Below are 20,406 nucleotides of genomic sequence, written 5' to 3'. Positions count from 1 at the left end.
GCTTCTCCCATGACTGTGGCTACTCACCCAGGCTGACCCGGAGGAAGCTGCGGTGGCGCCGGGAGGTCTCGGGTTCCCTCAGCACATATTTACACCAGGCCCTGATCTAAGTGCAAGGGCTGCAAGGAGTAATAAGCAGCTTCTGCCCGCAGGGAGCTCAGCAAGGTGCCGGAGGCCAGTGTGGCAAGTGCCGTGAAGAGGGTGAGCCTGGGTACTGTGGGAGCTCACGAGAGGAACACATCACCTCCTGGGTCTCAGGGGCCAGCAGTGCTCAGGGGCAGGAAAAGGCAAACAGGCCAAGGAAGAGCTTGGACAAAGGCTCAGGGCAAAAGAATGGGGGCATGAGACCGTGGGCAGCAACCGGTTCTGTCACACAGAGGAAGGAAGCAGAGAGACGAGGCTGGAGAGACTGGCCAGGGCCAGATCCCAGGTGCCTCACAGCCAGACTCAGCAGACTGCTCCTGGCTTCCCCACACGTGGCTCTGTGATGTCACGGAAGCTGTGTTCTCTTGGAAGCCGGCAATCTCTTCCCTGCCCACCTCCCAGCGAGGCTAAGACAAGACAGCAGCTGTGAGGTAGAGCTAAGGAGCTGTTAGGATTCTTCTGTGGAGAAAAACGGGAACACACGTTGCGGAGCCAGGCAGAAATGACTTTACAGTGATCTGCGAAGCTCACCAGCCTCTCGCTCTATCCACACCGTGCAGCGGAGTGAGACACACCCCGCGTGCATCCTGCAGCCAGAGGACTATGACTGTGTCCCCATATCCTGGCTAAAAACTCAAGAAAATGCGCTGGTTCTGACCACTGTTTTTAATTGAGGAAATCAAGTTAACCATACAAGGAGCCTGTAAACACTGGAACGCAGAAATATATAAGCTGCTGTACATAGAATTCGTACTGTGAAACAACACAGATCTGCATGAGGTCTCTCCTGCTGTGGGAGGTGGTGTGTTCAAGAGGGAGATTTTTGTAACTGGGGCTGACAGTGGCGTGAAGTCAAAGGTGCGAAGGTTTTCCGTACAACCAGAGGACACAGACACAACGTGCGGTCACCAGCAGACCCTGACCTGGGGGGCAGTTAGCCTGCACTTGTGCTTGGCCGTGGCTGTTCCTGCTGCTGCTCTTTCGGCTGCTTCTTCTTCTTCTTCTTCTGTTTGGAGAGGCAGCTCAGCGCGGACTCGCCGTTTCTTGGGGCGGACACGAGCTCGGGCAGCTTGCCAGACTGAGTGGGATACCTGGTTTTCAGGTCATCCTTAAACAACGGTTGGGAGAGTAAATGGCGCAGCTCCTTCTTCAGGACTTTCGTCTGCTTTTGTCGCCGACGCTCTTCTTGCTGGTCAACTTTTCCTCCTTGAAACACAATTCAAAATAGATCATGTTTACTATGACCTGTAGGAGCATTCTGTGTCCCCTGATGGATAACACTTGTGATAAGAAATGTTCTGGGACTCTTGGGGAGGAAAGCTCTCTGCAGAAACTAGTGTTGGCTAACTTCCAACACAGTTTAGGAGAACCACTCAGGGCCACTCTGTCCTTTACTCCTCCAAAAACCCCTCTAAGACAGGAATTACCTTTATTTTACAGTTGAGGAAATCCAGGTCACTTGCTGAAGGTCACAGAGCTAGCCGCCAAATTGAGATTACTCCCCCAGTCTCCTGACCTGAAGATCACTTTTCTTCCTATGACCCACGCACTGGTTGCCTGGAATTTGGTGACTGGACGGCTACAAACCCCTCAGGAGACAGTGAAAGCCACCTATGCAGCCCAGCCCCCCTGCATCTCCCCGCCAGCGCTGTAACTGCACCTGCAGAGGCGGACATGGCCAGAGGGCTCCACGCCAGCCTGGCCTCAGGAAGGGAAGCCAGGGCCTCACATCACAGCCCTAGCCCCAAGCCTGAGCTACCAGGAGGACCACTGACTGTCATCGAGCCTAGTGATTTGGTTCCTGGCTTCCATGCTGAGCAGAGAGCAGTTAAGCCTGCCTCTGAATTTGTTGGCTTTGGCACCGAGATGCCAACACCTCAGCTGAGCTGCCCACTTGTGGGGTGGAAAGGGCACTGGACCTAATTCTGGTGTTAGTTCTAGATGTGGTTCTACCACTTCTTAAGAGTCAGGAGCTTTCCCAGAGCAAGGACCACACAGATTCATCCCTGAATCCTTAGTCTCTGGCCTAGGTTCGGAGCAGGGGCTCAGTCAACACCCGGTGCTGGAGCTGCTTCCCTGCACAAATTGCTTCTGTGAGCCTCTAGTTCCCAAATGTAATAACAATTCCTGCTCTGTTTACATCATGAGGCTGGAGAAGATCAAATGAGATGACGACAGAAGTGCTTTGTCAGCTTGGCAGACAGGTGACAATAAATAACTGAAAATGTACCCAGCACTTTCTATTGGCCAGGCACGGTTATAAGCACTTTATACTCATTAACTCAAGCCATCTTTGCAACCCCATGAGGTAGGTAGGTACTTTACGACCTGCGTTTTATAAATGAGGACAGCCTAGGTACGACAGAGAGGTTAAATAACTTGACCCGGTCACACAGCTAGTTAGGGATGAGGCAGCAGTCAATCACATGCAGCCTGGCCACAGAGCCTGCCCTGACATCACTGTACTCCACTGCCTCTCCACACGAGGGGTGGAACTATAGGCTCCGGACAAACGATGACAGAAGCAGACCAAGGCTGAGGGCTTTAGGCTAATCTGAGATTAGGGCCTGTCACGAAGAAGGAAAAGGCGCCCTGCCGATTTTGATAGGACCCATGGTGGTGGGGAGGTTCCAACAGACAGAAGCTGAAGGGAAAAACGAAAGATACAAGCTGAATGAACCCTTCCTCAAGTCCGTCTCGCCCCTTACCCTTATACATTTCTTCTTCCAGCTCAATCTCAAGGGCAGCCGCCGCCTGCTCAATCCAAGAATTGTGCAGACAAGCCTGGAAGTTGCGATACTCAGCTTTTTCAATCTGTCGAGCTAAACGGATTCGTTCCTAGAGGAAAGGAACAGAAAGTATTCATCTGACAGAGGATTCAGGGTTCTGGGAAGAAAAGTCTCATTTAAGTTGTGTTTTTAAACAAGCTCTTGAGATCAGTGTTCAGTGAGATGCACCTCAGCTCCCATCACAATGCATCTGCTTTGGTTCCTGATGAAAGCACAGAGGGCAACTGCTCCTTGTGAGCGTGTTCACACGAACCACAAAAGCTGGCTTTCCAAACCTGCTCGAACAGCCCCTCTTCTTGGCAGCCCACCTCCGTCAGACTCCCGAGCTACACGTGCCAAAGGGAACTGTTTCCGCAGACACCGCAGCTGGCTTCCATAGCTGAGCTGAGACCTGGAGACACCCCGAGAGCCCTCAGTTAGGGCCCCGCTCTCACTCACAGGGACAACACAGAACTGTCACAGAACTTCCATCCCCTCTTCCACACTGTCCTCTGCCAAAAACATTTCCGTTCTCCTTCTCCTGGGTTCTGGGTTCAGACCGCAGCGACAGGATACAGCAGGAAAATGGGAAGGATCTTGTGATATAGGGAAAAGAGCCACGGGAAGCCAGGGTGGCTCCTAATCCCCTCTGCTTTCCCCACCGCTCCATCTCACCTCCTGCCCTATTTCCCTGCACAGCTAACAGTCCTTTCGAGCCAGAGGAGCCAGCAGAGCTTGAACCATTCCTTGCTTTTTGCTCCCCCAATTCCTGGAAGTCCATCCCTTCTTCACCCCTTCACATCTCTGCCTGCAGGAGGCTTGGAGGAAACTAAATCTCCTACCAATGTTACCATATACCCACCAGTCCACAGTGCTCCATTTGTACCTGAACTTCAGCCAGACTCAACCTGCCTCACGAGCCAGTGGATTTCTATGGAAGAGAACCCACCCTGTTTTGGTGCCTGACACGCTGCAGCCCATAATAAGCAGCACCCACTCAGGGAATGTTTATTGAGTTAAAAATAAACCCCCGAAGGTAGGAATTACAGGCATCTGCTTCAGGGATGTGACAAACCTTTAGTTTCTGCCTCAGCACGACACACTGACCTCACTTCCCTATAACCCTCCATCCAAAGGCATGTCCAGACAGCCATGCTCACTGCCCTTGTCCATGGGGGCGGGGGGGGGGGGGGGTGGTGGTGGTGGAGGTTTCAGGGGCGGAGGGAAGGAAGGGTTCATGAAGAAAACTCCTCCCACTCTGGCCACTCGCCCTATCCCCCCTTCTGCCAGACACAGTGCCCCCCACCCATTTCTTTTTTTTTTTTTACAAATCTCCCTGCTTAGCTATTGGCAGAACTACTAACTAGTTTCCAAGGGTGGTACTGCAAGAATCTCACAGCAAAGTGAGGAAGCAGCCGAATCCCTCCCCTCATTAGCACTAGGCTTCGAACTTTTCTTTTTACCTTGACTGCATCCATGTACTTTGTCTGCACAGGGAACAGCGGGATGTCCTCATCTTTCTTAAGGGTTCTGTAGATCTTCTTAAAGTTGATCACGTCCTCAGGCCCAACCAGCATCAGGCTGAGGCCTTCACTGGTGGCACGAGCAGTTCGACCGCTTCGGTGGACATAAATCTCCGAGGTACGAGGGACCTGCCAAAGGAGGAACTGGGAGGTCATCGTGGCTGTCACCAAGCACTGCTCTTCCCCTCAAGGCCAACAACCCAAGGCTGGACCCTCCCCCCTCTCAGCCAGGCAGCTAGAAACCTCTCCAGCACTGTGGGCAGATCCAGCCCTTGTCCCTAAGTCTCACATCCAAACTGTCCCAGGTTTAGCCCATTCACTGTGCAGGCTCTGCCCTCCCGTGCCCCCTGCCCTGGTTCAGGTCGTCATGACCATTCAACTGGACAATGGCAGTCACTTCTTATTTGGCCTCCAGTCCTGCCACTGCCCCCCTGACCCAACCCAAAGCTGCCAGTGTCATCTTCCTGAGTCAAAGCTCTGACCATCATAACCCCTCTACCTAAAGAAACTCTAATGGTTCTTCATTAACTCTGCATGGATGGTTGATGATGGTAATCATAAGCAACATTTATTAAATAATTACAATGTGCCAGGCAATTCTAAGCACTCTGCATGTATTACTACCCCATTTATCCCTCAACAACAATAACGTGAAATACATGCTTTCAGGATTATCCATGTTATAGACCGGGAAACTGAAACACACAGATGTTAAGCAATTTCCCCTAAGTTACCCAACTAAATGGTGGAGCCAGGATTCGAAATGAAGCAGTCCAGCTCTAAAGACCATGCTAACGCCTGGGCTCTGCTGCCTCTACTCCAATAAAATCTGGATACATTATCCACAGATAATGTGGCACGGCAGCCGACAACCCCTCCATTCCCACACCCATGGCACACACCAGTAACCAAGAGCAGTCTCCTCCACTGAGCCCCGACAAGGCTCAGTATCTTTTCCAATGCAGTGCTCCAAGCACGATTATCAGTGGTTCGTAATGGTGTGGGAAATGATGCCTTCTTCACTTTCCTCTTCTAACATACATACACACATAACATCCTCTTCTTCTCACTCCCTGTCAGCTGCCCCCTTCCACGTTTTCTCCTTCTCCTTCCTTCTCTACCTCTACATGCCCAAATCCTCTCCATCCGTAAATGCCAAGCATCTTTTAGAAAGCACTTTCCAACCTCTAACCTCCCAAACTAGCAGTTATCTCTCTCTCCGATTTTATTCTGCAGCTTTCTAATATCTTCTGCCTTAAATTCTGGGCAAGGTCACCTCACGTCCTCTGGTGGATGTGATACTTCTTGGGGGCTAGAACGGTATTTTGTTAGCTCATTTAATTGTGATAACCCTATGGCGCAGGTAGCATTATTACTCCCAATTTACAAACGATGACATTGAAAGCAGAGATACGGAGTAACATGCCGAGAGCTAACCCGCTAGGCAGCAGCCGAGAAGCACTCGAGCGCTGGAAGCGCGGCTCTGCAGCCCGCACGCCTGACGGCTGCTCTAGGCTAACCTTTACCAGGCACACGCGCTGATCCTCATGTCAGTATCAACAGCGTCTAACGTTCAGGAAGTGCCACCTGGCTTTCGAAACTCCTCACGCATAACTTACTTCACCTTAATAAGAACTTGAGGAGTCGATACTGTAATAACCGCCGTTTAACAAATGAAGAAACTGAGGCACAAAGAGACTAAGTAACTTGCTCAAGGTTGCACAGCTGGGATTTAAGCCCAGGCAGGACTTAGTTACCACACTCTTCTATTCTCTACAAGCAGGGTAATCATTTTACATGCTGAACTTATTATGTCCATTTCATGGAAGAAACTAAGACTCTAACCTGCCCATATTAAGTAGCCTGCCCAAGTCAAAAAGAAAGGGGCTATCTGATGTTTGACGTCAGACAGTGTCGAGAGGTTCTGGAGGATAACTCTCACCACAGTGTTCTAGAAGTGGCAGCAGCCAGTTGGTCACCGGACGCTCGTGGTATTCTCTGTTGCATGAGGCCTTGGGACCAACAATTCCTCCTCCCTCCCTCAACCCTTGCTTTAAAAATTCCCCACTCAATGTTGGGAGATGCCTACAAATTCCCTAATGTCCCTACCTGGTAATGGATGACATGCTGGACTTTAGGAATATCCAGGCCCCGAGCTGCCACATCTGTCGCCAGGAGAACACAACTGTGGCGGAGAGAGAAAGCTCATTAATAACGACTAACGGCTGTCATTAGTCAAATTCTTACCACCAACTGAGTACTCTAAACACGACTGCTTACGGACACTCTACGAGACGATACTATTACACATCTCCCTTAGACAGACAAAGAAGCTGAGGCTCAGAGATTAACTTCCCAAGGTATATATATGGCTATTCAGTAGCGGAGCCAGGATCCAAACCTGGGTTTCACTGGCCGCAATCGACAAGCCACACTCCGCAATAATAAAGACTACCTCAAGTGCATTAAATGGGGCCATATTCTAGGTCGGTGACCTCATCTCCTATCACCCTCCCACTTAATTCCCTCCAGTCACACAGGCGTCCTTGCTCTCCTCGCTCTTCCTCAAACATGCCAAACCTGCTCTTACCTCCCAGCCTGTGCACTTAGTGCACTTTAGGCCATAAAGGTCTTCCTCAGATATTCACATTTCCTTACTTTCTTCCACTCTCTGCTCAAATCTCACCTTATGAGAAAAGCCTCCCAGACCACACACCCACAGTCTGCACAACTCCCTACACAACTTTACTTCTTAGCACTTAGCACCACTTGACAAACTGTATACTTACTTTTCAGTTTATTACCTCTGTCCCCTGGGATGTAAACTCCACGAGAGCAGGGACTTTGCACTACTTACAATTCTATTACCAGCCCCTAGAACAGTGCCAGGTTCACCGCAAGCATTTAATAATATGTACTGGGTGATGTTTCTTAATGTATGTGTAGTTTGAGGGGAGTCAAAAGCACCTGAGGTATGTCTTAAAAACTAAAGATTTTAGGCCCTTCAGGGTCCCCACTTCCTGCATCTCTGAGATAGGGCTGCGGAATATGATGCAAACTAAAGTTTGTAAAATATTAAACCACCATTCTAAGTCAAGGTGAGCAAATTTCTTCTGTAAAGGGCCAGAGAGTAAACTATTTTTAGCTTCACGGGTGATGTCTGTTGAAACTACTCAACTCTGCCATTATAGCACAAGAACAGCTATAGACGATACATAAATAGGCCTCGCTGTGTTCCGATAAAACTTTACCAATAAAAACAGGCAACAAGCCAGATCTGGCCCATGGGCTATAGTTTGCCAACTCCTGATCCAATAAACCACTAACTCTACTTACTAACATTGAGAGGGAAGTGAACCACTTGTTCTTGAAACTAATCTGTAACCGGTAACCTGACAAAACAATGTGGGCAGAAACCAGTTTAATGTCCAGCTTCCCAGGCCCTCATTTTGACAGTCTGCACCGTGCTGCCTGCCTGACCATCAGTCTGGCCCAAAAGCAGATGGACATGACAGCATGAGCTCCACAGTCTGACAGGCTGGTCTGAGGCCCAGCTCTACCACTTCCAAGCTGAGAAACCTTGGGCAAGCTTATGTGCTTTTCTAGACCTTACTTTTTTTATCTATAAAATAAGAATAATGACAAGTGGTTAAGTATTAAAGCTAACATTTAGCAAGCTCATACCATGTGCCAAGCACTGTTCTGAACACTTCAAATGCATAAATTCACTTACTCCTCAGAGCAACCCTCTGCCATAACTTTTATTATTATACTGATTATGAGAAAACTGAAACACGAAGAAGTAATCTGACCAGCTAGAAGTGACACAGCCAGGATGTGATCTCAAGCAGTCCGCTTCCAGTCTGTGCTCTTAACCATGATTCTATTCTTCTCGAGGATGTTAGAAGTGAATGAATGTAATAATGTATCTAAAATGCAAGCACAATACTTAATCTATTGTTAAGTGTTCAATAATAATAGGTATTATTGTCACCATTACTCATTATTAAAGAAGTTTCTGTTGGGTATTACCAGCAACCAAATGTACTAGATGAGAGTGAGCCTGCCTCACGCTGTGCAAAAAAAAAAAAAAAAAGGCTACCTTCTATTCTACGATAAGGCTCCCATGAGAGAAGGTAGCTTCCCACCATCCTGGCGACATAGACCCAATGGCTAATCTGTGGACAGGCCTGACTTACTCCTCCAGACGGGCAAACTGCTCCAGGTTTCTGAGCCTCTGCTTCTGGTGCATGCAGGCATGTAGGGTCAGCGGCATGACATCCAGGACTTTGAGGAGCCCAGAGAGGCGTTTGATGCAGGAGATACTGTTGGCAAACACTAAGGTGCGGCCTGGATACTGCATCAGGAAGTAGTACAGATATAAGTCTTTCTCATCAGTCTCACAGTGGATCTTGGTCTCTGTCAGTGTCTCTGCCGTGGCCTCCTTTCTTGTAAGGTCGATGACCTTGGGCTTGCCCCGCATGCCAATCTTCTGCATGAGGAGGTCAAGTTTGGCAGACCTGTCGATTTTCTTGGCATGCTTCTTGTGAAGGACTCGAGCAGGAGCTTGATGTACCAGGGTCAGCGTGGCCGAGAAAACAAGCGTCTGTCTCTTCGGGTTGTACTGGGCATCACTGAGCATCTCTAGCAGCTGGGAGAGCTCAGCAAAGTGGCCTTTCTCAACCATGCGGTCAGCCTCATCGACCACCAGGCACCTACAGATACAGACAGACCCACATCACCTGGTCAGCAGCAGGTAAGAGGAGTCCCCCACGGCATATACTCTACCGCCCCAGCACCCCCAGGGCCCTCAGCTAACCCCCCTCACACATGCTCAGCTTTCTAAAGGCCCAAGTCTGGCTAGTGCCACACCAGGGCACTTTGTAACAGGGAGAAGGCATTGCACACTGTGCCATGTCACCTCAGGTCCACTTCAGAACGGGGGCTGCGGGAAAGGGGAGGCACTGTTTCTCACCTGAGCTGCCGAAGGTTGCTCAAATGAGGGTGCTTTTCTTTAACTAGCTCCCACAGCCGGCCTGGAGTGGCAATCACAATCTCAGGCTGACGGTTCAGCATCCTCTGCTGTTTCTGTGTGGACATTCCACCAACCAAAATAGCAGTTTTAATGCCTGTGGTACACAAAACATAAGGGACACTGTTATTCAGACTGATTGCTTATTTCTTCCAACGCTGACACAGGTGCCCCCAGATTAGTAAAGGCTGCGAGTCACCAGCACAGCTCCCCTCTCCAGGGGAGTGCTAAGAGCTCGCCTGCCCTGTTGATGCCATTGCTAGAGGGCTTACCAGGTCTTCTATGATCTAGGCCCTGACTATTTCCCCAACCTCATTTTTTTCTACTCTTTCCCCTCCAACCACACCAGTAGGGCTGGATTTGAACCCAGGCATGGTGACATCCAAAGCTCTGGAAAAAATGAGCAGTGGTGCACCACAGTGCTGGGAAAGATGTAACTTGTAGCTGTGACACACCTCCCCTAGGAGTTCCTGCCCATGCCCCTCAATTAAAATTAAACTGAATCTCCTCTGATGGTTAGTGTTCTCTTCTCCTCTCTAGTAGAGGACTTTGCAAGGTAGCCAGTATGGAAGGAACACAAAGGGTCAGGCAAGCAAAGTGCTTAGTAAAGTGCCTTGTAAGATACAGTCAGAGCTTGACAAGTAACTGCTCCTTTTACTATAAAATTGAAACCCCGACTCTGCAGCCTTTCCCAAAGAATTCCCTGAAAAAGTTAAGTTCTAATGCCCGAAGGCAAGAGTCAGCAAACTTTTCCAACAGTAAACATTTCTCGCTCTGTGGGCTAAATGGTCTCTGTACAATTACTACCTCTATTCCACTCTGCACTGGTGATGCAAAAGTGACCATAGACGTATGTAAGTAAGTGGGTGTGGCAGCACTTTATTTTAAAAAAAAAAAAACCCACAAAAACCCAAACAGTGGTTTGCCAAACGCTGCCCCAAGTATCTACTGTATCCAGTAAGTTAACTAATTTCCTACGCAGCTAGAATAGCATTCGCTATGTGTTATCCTTGGGAGAATAAAGAATGTGTCACTCAAACAGTTTTCTGTCGGGCTTAATTCTCTGGCAGAAGAGAAAGGTTCCCTCTAGAGGGCGGGCACAGCTGATTCACCTCTGCCACCCCAGCTACTGGAATCCTTTCAGGCAACATTTATTAAACGGAATTAAACCTCACTTGTAAACTTGGCCACAGCATCAATGTGTTGTTTGACTTGAACGGCTAGCTCTCGAGTGGGAGTCAGAACCAGTCCAAGCAGAGGACGCCTTGGATGTGCAATTCTGCCACCCAATTCTTGTTTTAACTTTCTAGTCTGCTCTTCATCAAGCTTCTCCTCCTTGTTTTCATCCTGTTTGGGAATGGGCGTCTCCCTGATCAGGGAAGAAGGTCCTTCACCGGCATCATCATCATCACAGGAGGGCAGCACCTGGTTTGAGACTGTGGCTCCAATCTTGGCTCTTGCCTGGCCGGGTGGTGCTCTAGCCTTCGCTCCAGCCTCACTGGGCAGTGCTTCACCCTCAATTCCAATCTCAACAGGCAGAGCTCCAGACTCAGTTCCAGCCCTGCCTGGTGATCCCATCTCAACTCCAGCCTCATTACTGGTCTCCCCAGGCGGTGCTCCTGTGTTACTTAGAGCTGGGATAGGCTTCTTCCTCACCTGCCACTGCAGCACTGCATGAATCACTGGAATGGCAAAGGCAAGAGTTTTCCCACTTCCTTAGAAGCAAAACAAAAAACAAACAAAAACAGTGTGAATCAACAGATGTACATACTTTTGCCTGATTCTATCCTTTACACCGAATAAGGGACCCTGAAATAGCCAAGTGCCACCCTGACCAATCCAAAGCTCCTTCTACCCTACACAGGTATGGTACCCCTACAGAACTGCAACCAGCGGGCACCTGTAATTAGGAGTCTGAGGAAAAGTCTGACAGACTGGCATTGCGGGCTGAGGTCACCAATAAACTACAGACAAATGTCCAAACAATGAAACCCTAAAGAGATGGGCAAGTTTTGTGCGTGCGTGCGTGCGTGTGTGTGTGTGTGTGTGTTGCTGTTGTACAGGAACACAAAATTGAAGGGTAAGGAATGGAAATCTGTATAATACTTTCCCAAAACCTTTCTCTGGTGGGGAGGGAGGGAGTAAAAGAAAATTTTCGTAGTTTTCGAGAAAATTTTAAAACTTTTGTCTATGCTTGAACATTTTCAAACTAGCCTTTGAATGTATATGGAGCCCAAGTATTCACACCATCTGTGTGGACAAAAACAAACAAACAAAACAAACCACTTCAAGCTGAGAATTTAAAGTGGTTCCAAAATTAAAATGCCCCAAGCAGAAGCAAATAAGTGATCTCTGTATAAAGAAACTTTTATCACAGACCTCAAAGAACTCTCACAGATAATTTTCAGAGGAAAATGAGCATCTCTCAGGAACGAGGTACTATAAGCAAGAACTATAACAAAAAAAAGAAAGAAAGAAAGCAAAAACAAACTCATAAAACTTCAGAGAAGAAAAACAGCACTTTTCATCAGAAACAACAAATGCTATAAAATAGTGCAATGACATCTTTATCTGAAGACCTGGGGAAAAAAATCTGACAATCTACAACTCTACACTTAGCAAAAATCTCTTTCAAAACAAAATGCAAAATAAAGACTTTTGTAGGTATACAAAAGCTGAAAGAATTTATCATCAGCAGACCTGGTATACAAGAAATATTAAAGGAAGTCTTTCGTGTAGAAGAAAAGATGATATTGGCTGAAAATCTGGATCAACACGAAGGAATGAAGAGTACCAGAAACGGTCACATGGATAAATATAAAAAGTCGTTTTCTTATTAAAACTTCTTTAAAAAATAACTATTTAAAGGAAAAATAATGAAAATGTGTTTGGGGATTTCTAACACATATAAAGTATAAAACAAAAAGCACAAAGCAAAGAAAAAATGGAAATATACTCTTCTAACATTCTTGTAGTATATATAAAGTAGTATATTATCATTTGAAGGTAGAGTATAATATACTGAAGACATCATCTGCGAACCCAAAAGCAACCTCCAAAAGGACATAACAAAGAGTTATAGCTAATAAGACTATAAAAAAGATAAAATGGTATCACAAATATTCAATCCAAAAGAAGGTAGAAGAGGAACAAAGGAATAAAGAATAGCTGGGAGAAACAGAAAACAAATAGCAAAACAGATTAAAACCCAACCATTATCAATAATCACATGAAATGTAAATGACCTTAACACAATTAAAAGACAAGATAGTTGGATTAAACAGCAAGACCCAATTATATGCTGCCTATAAAAAACTCACTTTGAATATAAAGATATAAATAGGACAAAAGTACAAAAAGTATGGAAAAAGACACACCATGCTAACATTAGTCAAAATAAAGCTGGAAAAGCTACATTAATAACCTGACAAAGGAGATTTTAGAACACAGAATACTTCAGGGAAAAAGAGGGCCATTTCTTAATGAAAAAAGTGAACTCATTTAGAGGATACAATAGTCCTAAACATTTATGCATCTAATAACAGGGTTTCAACATTCACAAAGCAAAAACTAACTGAACTGCAAGTAGAAAACTATCACTCAAGAAAAAATAAAAATATTTCTAATATGGTAAAGTAATTAAGTTCATAATTAAAAACCATCCTATACAGAAAAGGGCAAGCACAGATGAATTCTACCAAATACTTAAGGAAGAAAAATGCCAATTCTATACACACTCTTTCAGAAAATTGAAGGGAATACTTCAACTCACTCTGAGGCCTGCATTACTCTGATTCCAAAACCAGTCAAAGACATTACAAGACAAAACTACAAACCAATATCCCATTAACAGAAATTCAAAAACCATCAACAAAATTTTAGCAAATCAAATCCAACAATGTACAAATAATACACTGCGACTAAGTTCAGTTTATCACCATTATCAACAAACTGAAAATGGAAAAAACATATATCTCGATATATGCAGAAAAGGCGTTTAAAAAAATACAGTAACCATTCCTGATACAAATCTTTCTGCAAACTAGAAACAGAAGAGAATTTTCTCAACCTGATAGAGGACAAATAGGAAAAAACCTACTGCTAACATCACACTTAATGATGAAACACTGAATATCTTTCCCCAAAGATCAGGAACGAGGCAATGATGTCCACTATACCACTTCAATTCCAATTGTACTGGAGTTTTAGCCAGTGCAATAAATAAGACAAAAGTAAACGAAAGGCATCCAGACTGGATGAATAATCATCTTTGAAGAAAATCCTATGTAAATTCAAGAAACCAGTTGATGGTACCAAGTTGCAGGATACAAGATCAACATACAAATATGCAGATTTCTATTTATTAGCATCAGAAATAGGAAATCTTAAATTACCATTTACAAAAGCATCAAAAATATGAAATACTTAAGGATAAATCTAATACATGTGCATACACTGAAAACTACAAAGCGCTGCTAAGGAAAACTGAAGACCTAAAAAAAATGGAGGGCTTCCCTGGTGGCGCAGTGCTTGAGAGTCCGCCTGCCGAAGCAGGGGACATGGGTTCGTGCCCCAGTCCGCGAAGATCCCACATGCCGCGGAGCAGCTGGGTCCGTGAGCCGCGTCCGGAGCCTGTGCTCCGCAACCGGAGAGGCTACAACAGTGAGAGGCCCGTGTACCGCAAAAAAAAAAAAAAAAAAAAAGAAGAGCTATACCACATTCATGGACTGGAAGATTCTATATTGTCCAGATGTCATGTCTTCAGTTGGCTCTATGACCAAGGCAATCCCAATCCAAATACCAGCTGACTTTTTGGTTGAAATTGAAAAACTGACTCTAAAATTCACCTTGAAATGCCAAGGGCCTAGAACAGCCAAAATAACTTTTGAAAAGAACAAAATTGGAGGACTAATACTACCTGATTTTAAAGCTACTGTATCCAGCATAGTGAGGTACTGGGAAAACAGTAAAGATAGACAAATAAATCAATGGAAAAGAAAAGACTCCAGAAATAGACCCACACCTATATGGTCACTGATTTTCAAAAAAGATGCAAAGGCAATTCAGTGGAGAAAGTAGTTTTTCAACAAACGGTGCTGGAATAATTACATAGCCACGTGCAAAACAAAACAAAACCTTTGATCTGTATTTCTCCCCATAAAAGTTAACACAGGAAGGATCAGACTGAAACACAGAACCTAAAACTAGTAACACTTTTAGAAGAAAATACAGGAGAAAATCTTTGTGATCTTGTGTTAGGCAAAGGATTCTTAGGTAAGCACATCTGTAAAAGAAAACATGATCATTTAAACTTCATCAAAATAAATAACTCCTGCTCTTCGAAAGACACTGTAAAGAGAATGAAGGCATAAGCCACAGACTGGGAGAAAAAAATGCACATCACATATCTGATAAAGGAGGTGTATCTAGAATATATTATGAATTCAATAATAGGAAAACCACAACCCAATTAAAACATGGGCAAAAGAACTAAACAGACACCACCAAAGAAGATAATACGGATACAATTAGGCACGGAAAAAGACGCTGCTCAAGGAGTCACTAGGGGAATACCAATGAAAGCCACAAGGAAAGATCACTAAAATTTTTAAAGTCTAAATCAAATTAAAGACTGACCACACGAAGTACTGGCAAGGACATGGACCAATCTGAACTCTTATAACCTGGTGATTATGTAAAATGGTACAATCACTTTGGAAAACTCCTAAAAAGTTACATTTACCATAAGACCTAGCCATTCCACACCTAGGTATTTACCCAACAGAAATCAAAGCATATATCCATACAAAGACTTTTACGCCAATATTTATGATAGTTTTACTTGTAAATGCCAAAAACTAAAAAGAACAGAACTATCCATCAATAGATAAGATAAACAAACTGCACTATATCCATACAGTGGAATACTACTCATCAATAAAAAGAAATGGACCATTGGTATTTGCAGTAACATGGCTGAATCTCAAAGTATGCTGAGCTAGAGCAGACACTCTCCCTCCCCAAAGTACATATTGTATGATTCCATTTTAAAATTCTGGAAAATGCAAACTAATTCATAGCGATAGGAAGACTATCAGAGGTTACCTGGGGATGAACAAGGAGGGGCGCCTAGGGAAGGAGGGATTTATTAAGGGGCCCAAACATCTTTTGGGGGTGATGGATATTCATTATCTGCATTGGCAGCAGTTTGCCCACAGCCCCAAAACTCTTTGAGACTTGGACCTGTGGGTTCACAGCATTCCACAGAAATAGCCTGATAGGAGCTGTGGTATAAATCCAAATGTCAATCTCTAGCCAAAGTGGCTCACGTCTCTCCTCTGCCTTCCAGAAACAGACTTCCAGGCCTCTCTGCACCGACCAAAGTAGTGTAGCAGAATGCTTAACAGCACATAGACCTAGCCTAGAACTATTCAAGCACTACCACTTTTCAGTGGGGCAGTTTTAGGGACACTGTCTACCCTCTGTGAGGCCTAGTTTCCTCTTCAGTAAGATGGAATAAAGGAATCTACCTCAGGGTGGTTTTCAGAAACTGAGTTCATGCATGTAACACAGGGCGTGACGTATTTTAAATGTTAAATAAATGTTCTAAGCTATTACTGTTACCTCCATCCCCTTTCCTGGGGATTCCTCCCTCTTCCATCTTCATGACTCTTATACAGGACCTCACCTCAAGTTTCCTGACCACTCTTCCAGAAATCCAAGGCACAAAGTGTCTAGATCAGGGGTCCCCAACCCCCAGGCCATGGACCGGTAGCGGTCTGTGGCCTCTTAGGAACCAGGCCGCACAGCAGGAGGTGAGCGGCCCGGCCAGTTAGCGAAGCTTCATCTGTATTTACAGCCGCTCCCCATCGCTCAAATTACTCCCTGAGCTCGGCCTCCTGTCAACATTATGGTGAACTGTATGATTATTTCATTATATATTACAATGTAACTAACAATAGTAGAAATAAAGTGCACAATAAGTGTAATGCACTTGAATCATCCTGAAACCACCACCTACCCCCTTCCGTGGAAAACCTGTCTTCCACAAAACCAGTCCCTTGTGCCAAAATGGTTGGGGACCGCTGGTCTACATGGTCCAGCTCTGAAATGGAGCAGGACTCTATGGTCCTTCCCGCCCATGTCCTCTGCCTGCATTTTGTCTGTGGAAAAACTTCAGCCAAAGAATAAGTTTAATCAGAGAAGTGAGAAAATGCAGAAGCAAAGGAAAGCAGTCCGACAAGACTAAATAATAATAGTTTAGTCAATAAGCATAGCTAAGGACCTTCAGTTCCTTCTCAAGGGCTATAGATAATATTCTGAGCCATATCCTGTGAGCTGTCTTGTAGATACTCTCTGTGTATCTACAGATAAAACGCCCACCAGGTGGAAAAAGTCAACTACATGATGACCAGACTGTAGCCATGACATAAGCTGCCATTCCGAGAACTGGCCTCAAGAAAATGGAAACAAACCGACCCTGGAACTGAAGATCAACTGTACTTAAAACAATGAAGACGATGCTGGTCAGACCATCAATGACCAATTTCAAGGTGACTGTCAACAGCCGACTGTGCTGTTTCTGTTGCGGCCCCCTCCCCTCCATCTATAAAAGCTCTTGCCCACTGGTTGGGGGGGTGGGGGGGTCGGCCTTCAGACAGAAGCACCCCCCGCCCCGCCACCCCCCGCCTCCGTTGCCGGCATCCAAAATAAAGCAAGCTTTCCTTTCACCAACCTGGCCTCTTTACTGGCTTTTGAGCGGCGAGCAGCTGGACCCCACTTTTGGTTACAATTCTATGCCATACAATATAGTAGCTACTAGCCACATACCGCTGTCAAGCACTTAAAACGTGGTTACTCTAAACTGAGATGGGCGGCAACTTGAAAATACACATCAGAGTCTGAAAACAGTATAAAAATAAGAATGTAAAATATCTCAATAATTTTACGTTCATTGCGTACTGAAATATGTTATGTAATTGGTTAAATATATTGTTAAAATTAATTTTCACTTTTTAAAAACCTTTTTTAATATGGCTCCTAGGAAATTTTAAGTTACATATGTGGCTCACATTACGTATATATTTCTATTGGCTACTGCTGGTCAAGTTAGACTAATAGCTCCAGGCTTGTATTGCTCCTTCCCCCATCAGTAGTTTAGTCTCCCCAGGGTGAGTGTACCTGTCATTGCTTCACAAAGTCTCAGGTGGCCCAAGGAATGAGGGAGCTTTAAGCAATGCCTAGTCGCAATAGTCACCTCCTGCCCCAATCTGCCTACAAAATCCACCCAATGGTTACACAAACTCAAATCCTTCCAATGCCAATAAACCCACCAACTCCCAACGCAGCCCTTTTTATCTTTGGACAACTCTTGCGAACGAGGCACTTCTTCCTGATACTAATGAAGATCGACCTCTCCAGAGGGCTGATCTTATTAGCCCTACTTTACCTCTGAGCCATTCAGAAAAGGCTCAAGACCTGGAAAAAAACTACCATTCGCAGATCACTTACAATGTATGTGTAAATTTTAGTTTACTATTGTTTTTGTTACTAGTTTACTATTGTGTAAATGTAGAAATTTAGTAGGCATTTATATTTAACCCACATAGCAAAAGAAGGAGGTACTGCAGTTGTCTATCTCCATTTTATAATAGGGTCTGCAGGGCTCAGAGAAATAAAGTGACCTGCCTAGGGCACCAATCAGCACATGGCCTATTTCAACCCAGAGCTAGCTGACTTCTAAAAACCTTCACTCAACAGTGCTTTTGTGGTCATGCTCCCAACCAACCAGCCTGTTAGCAGCCACAAGCTCAATCCAGAAGCAATCTTGCCCTGGCCGCCAGGTAAGGATGCCCTTACCTGTCTCAGCAGCCCCAAGGATGTCCAGTTTGTCACGAATGGCAGGTGCCAAGGTCAGAGCTTGGACTGGTGTGGGGGCAGAGAAGCCTAGGAAGCTGAGCGCTCGGAGAACTGGCTTGGGTACAAAGAGATCCTTCCAAGCTGATACATCTGCCTTGTGATCATGCATTTCAGGCATCCAGGTCTTTGCTTTTTTGGGCGCCTTTGGAGTAGTACCCTGGGAAGGCTCTGAGGTTTTTTTCCCTTTCTTGTTCTTCTTTTTTGGAACCGTCTGGGCCGGGCTTTCTGATGCCATCTCCCCTACCTCTAGATCAGGACAAACTGTGCCATCTCCCTGGGGCCCTGGCTCAGTATCTTTGCCCTCAAACACTTTCTGGGCACTGGTTCCTTCAGTTTCCACATCTTTACTCTTCTTCAACTTCATCTTTTTCTTTGAGGAGGTAGACTCTCCTTCCGAAACAGCTTGTGCCTTTCTCTTCTTGGGCTCCTCCTTTGAGAAGAGACTGGAGGAACTCTCCGCAGAGGAGACCAACTGATAATCCGTCAGTTCCTCAAAGCACACCAAGTCATCCATCTGTCCGTCTGCAAACATATTTGGGTCAATCTTCACCTGCTTCCATTTTCCCACAACTTTGATGCCCTTCCTCTGAATTCTGCCATAGTTTGATGGCTTTGGTCTCGATTTTTTCTCTTTCAACTTCATGGTTGCTGAAAAGGAGAGAAATGTTCCACTAGATTGGCAACTGAGAAGCACAGGGCTCTGAGGCAACAAGTATTTTCTAAGCAGCCTATAGAGTATCAGGCCCTGCACACAAAGATGGCTCTAATGGTGATGCCGCCAGCTAGAGAAGATCAAAGAAGGAAAGAAATGCACTCACACAGTGGGTCTGCAACAGAGGGGACACAGGAGGTGTAGCAAAGACATATGAGCTAGATCTGGTTTGGATTCCAGATTCAACACTGACTGCTCGTGTGCCCTTGGCAGGTCCTGCTTAATCCTCTCTGAACCTCAGTGTTCTCGTATTTTAAAAAGGGGGGAGGGGTTTACTAGCTAAGTCCCAAAATGTTCTCTGCAATAAATAACATTATGTAAAGCACGGAGGGTGAAGCCTGCCACACCCAAGCCATCTTGAAGGCTGAGTAAGTATCTGCGGGGGGTCGCTGGAGGGTGGGTGAGGAGGGCAGCTTTATTAAGAGTGCACAGAGCTTTCTTCCTTCTTAAGCCTTGCCCCAAGAGGGCAGATGCCTTTGCCACGACTCTGGCCTTTGCCAAATGGCTTAAAACCCAACCAGCTTTTTCATTACCTTTTAAGTGATTTAAAAACAAGTGATCTATGCACAAGTCGTCAGACTGGAACTCGAGCCACGTTCTCCCTTTTCAGAAAGGCCGAGAAAACGAGATCCTGTGGAAAGACAAAGGGAAATCTTGGTTCAAATCTGAACCCGTCACTGGCCAGCTCTGGGTCTGGGGTGCACGTATTAATCACTGTGAGCCTCAGTTCCTCGTCTGGAAAATGGGGATGATGAGGGTCTGTGTCTCCTTGGAACGTCACGCGAAGACAAAAAGATGACGCAGGTCCAGAACCGCTCAGCATGGCACCCCGACGGCAAAGCAAGCCAGAGCGCAACGAAGGTTCACCCCCAGCATCGGCTACGCCGCGATCACAAGCAACCCGGATCAACGACGGCGGGGGGAGGAGGGAGGCACATGGGGGCGAGGACGCGGACTGCGACCCGCAGAGCAAGCAGGAGGGGGGTCACTCCTCCTGGCGCCCGGCCAGGCGCCCGGCGCTGGCGCCTCGTGTCAGGCACGAACCGGCTCACGAAGCTGAGAAACCGAGGGGACCCCGGCGCAGGGTCGGCCAGGCCGCTTGACGAGGCCGGCGGCCGCCCTCTCTGGTCCCGAGAACCCAACGGCCTGGAGAGACCCGCGCTGGGTGGCCGCCTCCAGCTCCTCTCGGGTGCCGGGTCCGGCCCCGGCCCCGCTCCGGCTCCGGCCTTGGTACTCACCGTGTAGGGACGCCGACTAACCGCCTCAGACACTGCCGCACCAGCCCTCCTCGGCAGCGTCCACCGCAGT

General features: G+C 46.3%; 1 protein-coding gene across 1 annotated transcript; it reads right to left on the bottom strand.

Moving 5' to 3' along the window:
* Positions 1-773: 773 nt before the first annotated feature.
* DDX24 (DEAD-box helicase 24) lies at positions 774-20,397 on the bottom strand. The gene is made up of 10 exons (XM_060003997.1): positions 20,337-20,397; positions 19,632-19,729; positions 18,327-19,034; positions 10,643-11,182; positions 9,411-9,564; positions 8,635-9,150; positions 6,545-6,620; positions 4,376-4,564; positions 2,853-2,982; positions 774-1,350 (listed from the first exon to the last, which is right to left on the bottom strand). Exons 3-10 carry the CDS (start codon positions 19,027-19,029, stop codon positions 1,079-1,081), a joined length of 2,580 nt encoding a protein of 859 aa, XP_059859980.1. The 5' UTR covers positions 19,030-19,034; positions 19,632-19,729; positions 20,337-20,397; the 3' UTR covers positions 774-1,078.
* Positions 20,398-20,406: the final 9 nt, after the last annotated feature.

Source organism: Delphinus delphis, chromosome 2 (assembly GCF_949987515.2).
Source record: "Delphinus delphis chromosome 2, mDelDel1.2, whole genome shotgun sequence".
NCBI classification, from domain to species: Eukaryota; Metazoa; Chordata; class Mammalia; order Artiodactyla; family Delphinidae; genus Delphinus; species Delphinus delphis.
Note: the sequence above shows the minus strand (reverse complement) of the source record. Positions and strands in the feature narration are given on the sequence as shown.

Coding starts and splice junctions, on each gene's coding strand:
- DDX24 (XM_060003997.1), bottom strand. CDS start 19,029: ATGAAGTTGAAAGAGAAAAAATCGAGACCAAAGCCATCAAACTATGGC. Junction 9,565..10,642: donor TGCTGTGGCCAAGTTTACAA/GTGAGGTTTAAT, acceptor TGTGTACCACAG/GCATTAAAACTGCTATTTTG. Junction 9,151..9,410: donor AGCAACCTTCGGCAGCTCAG/GTGAGAAACAGT, acceptor CTGTATCTGTAG/GTGCCTGGTGGTCGATGAGG.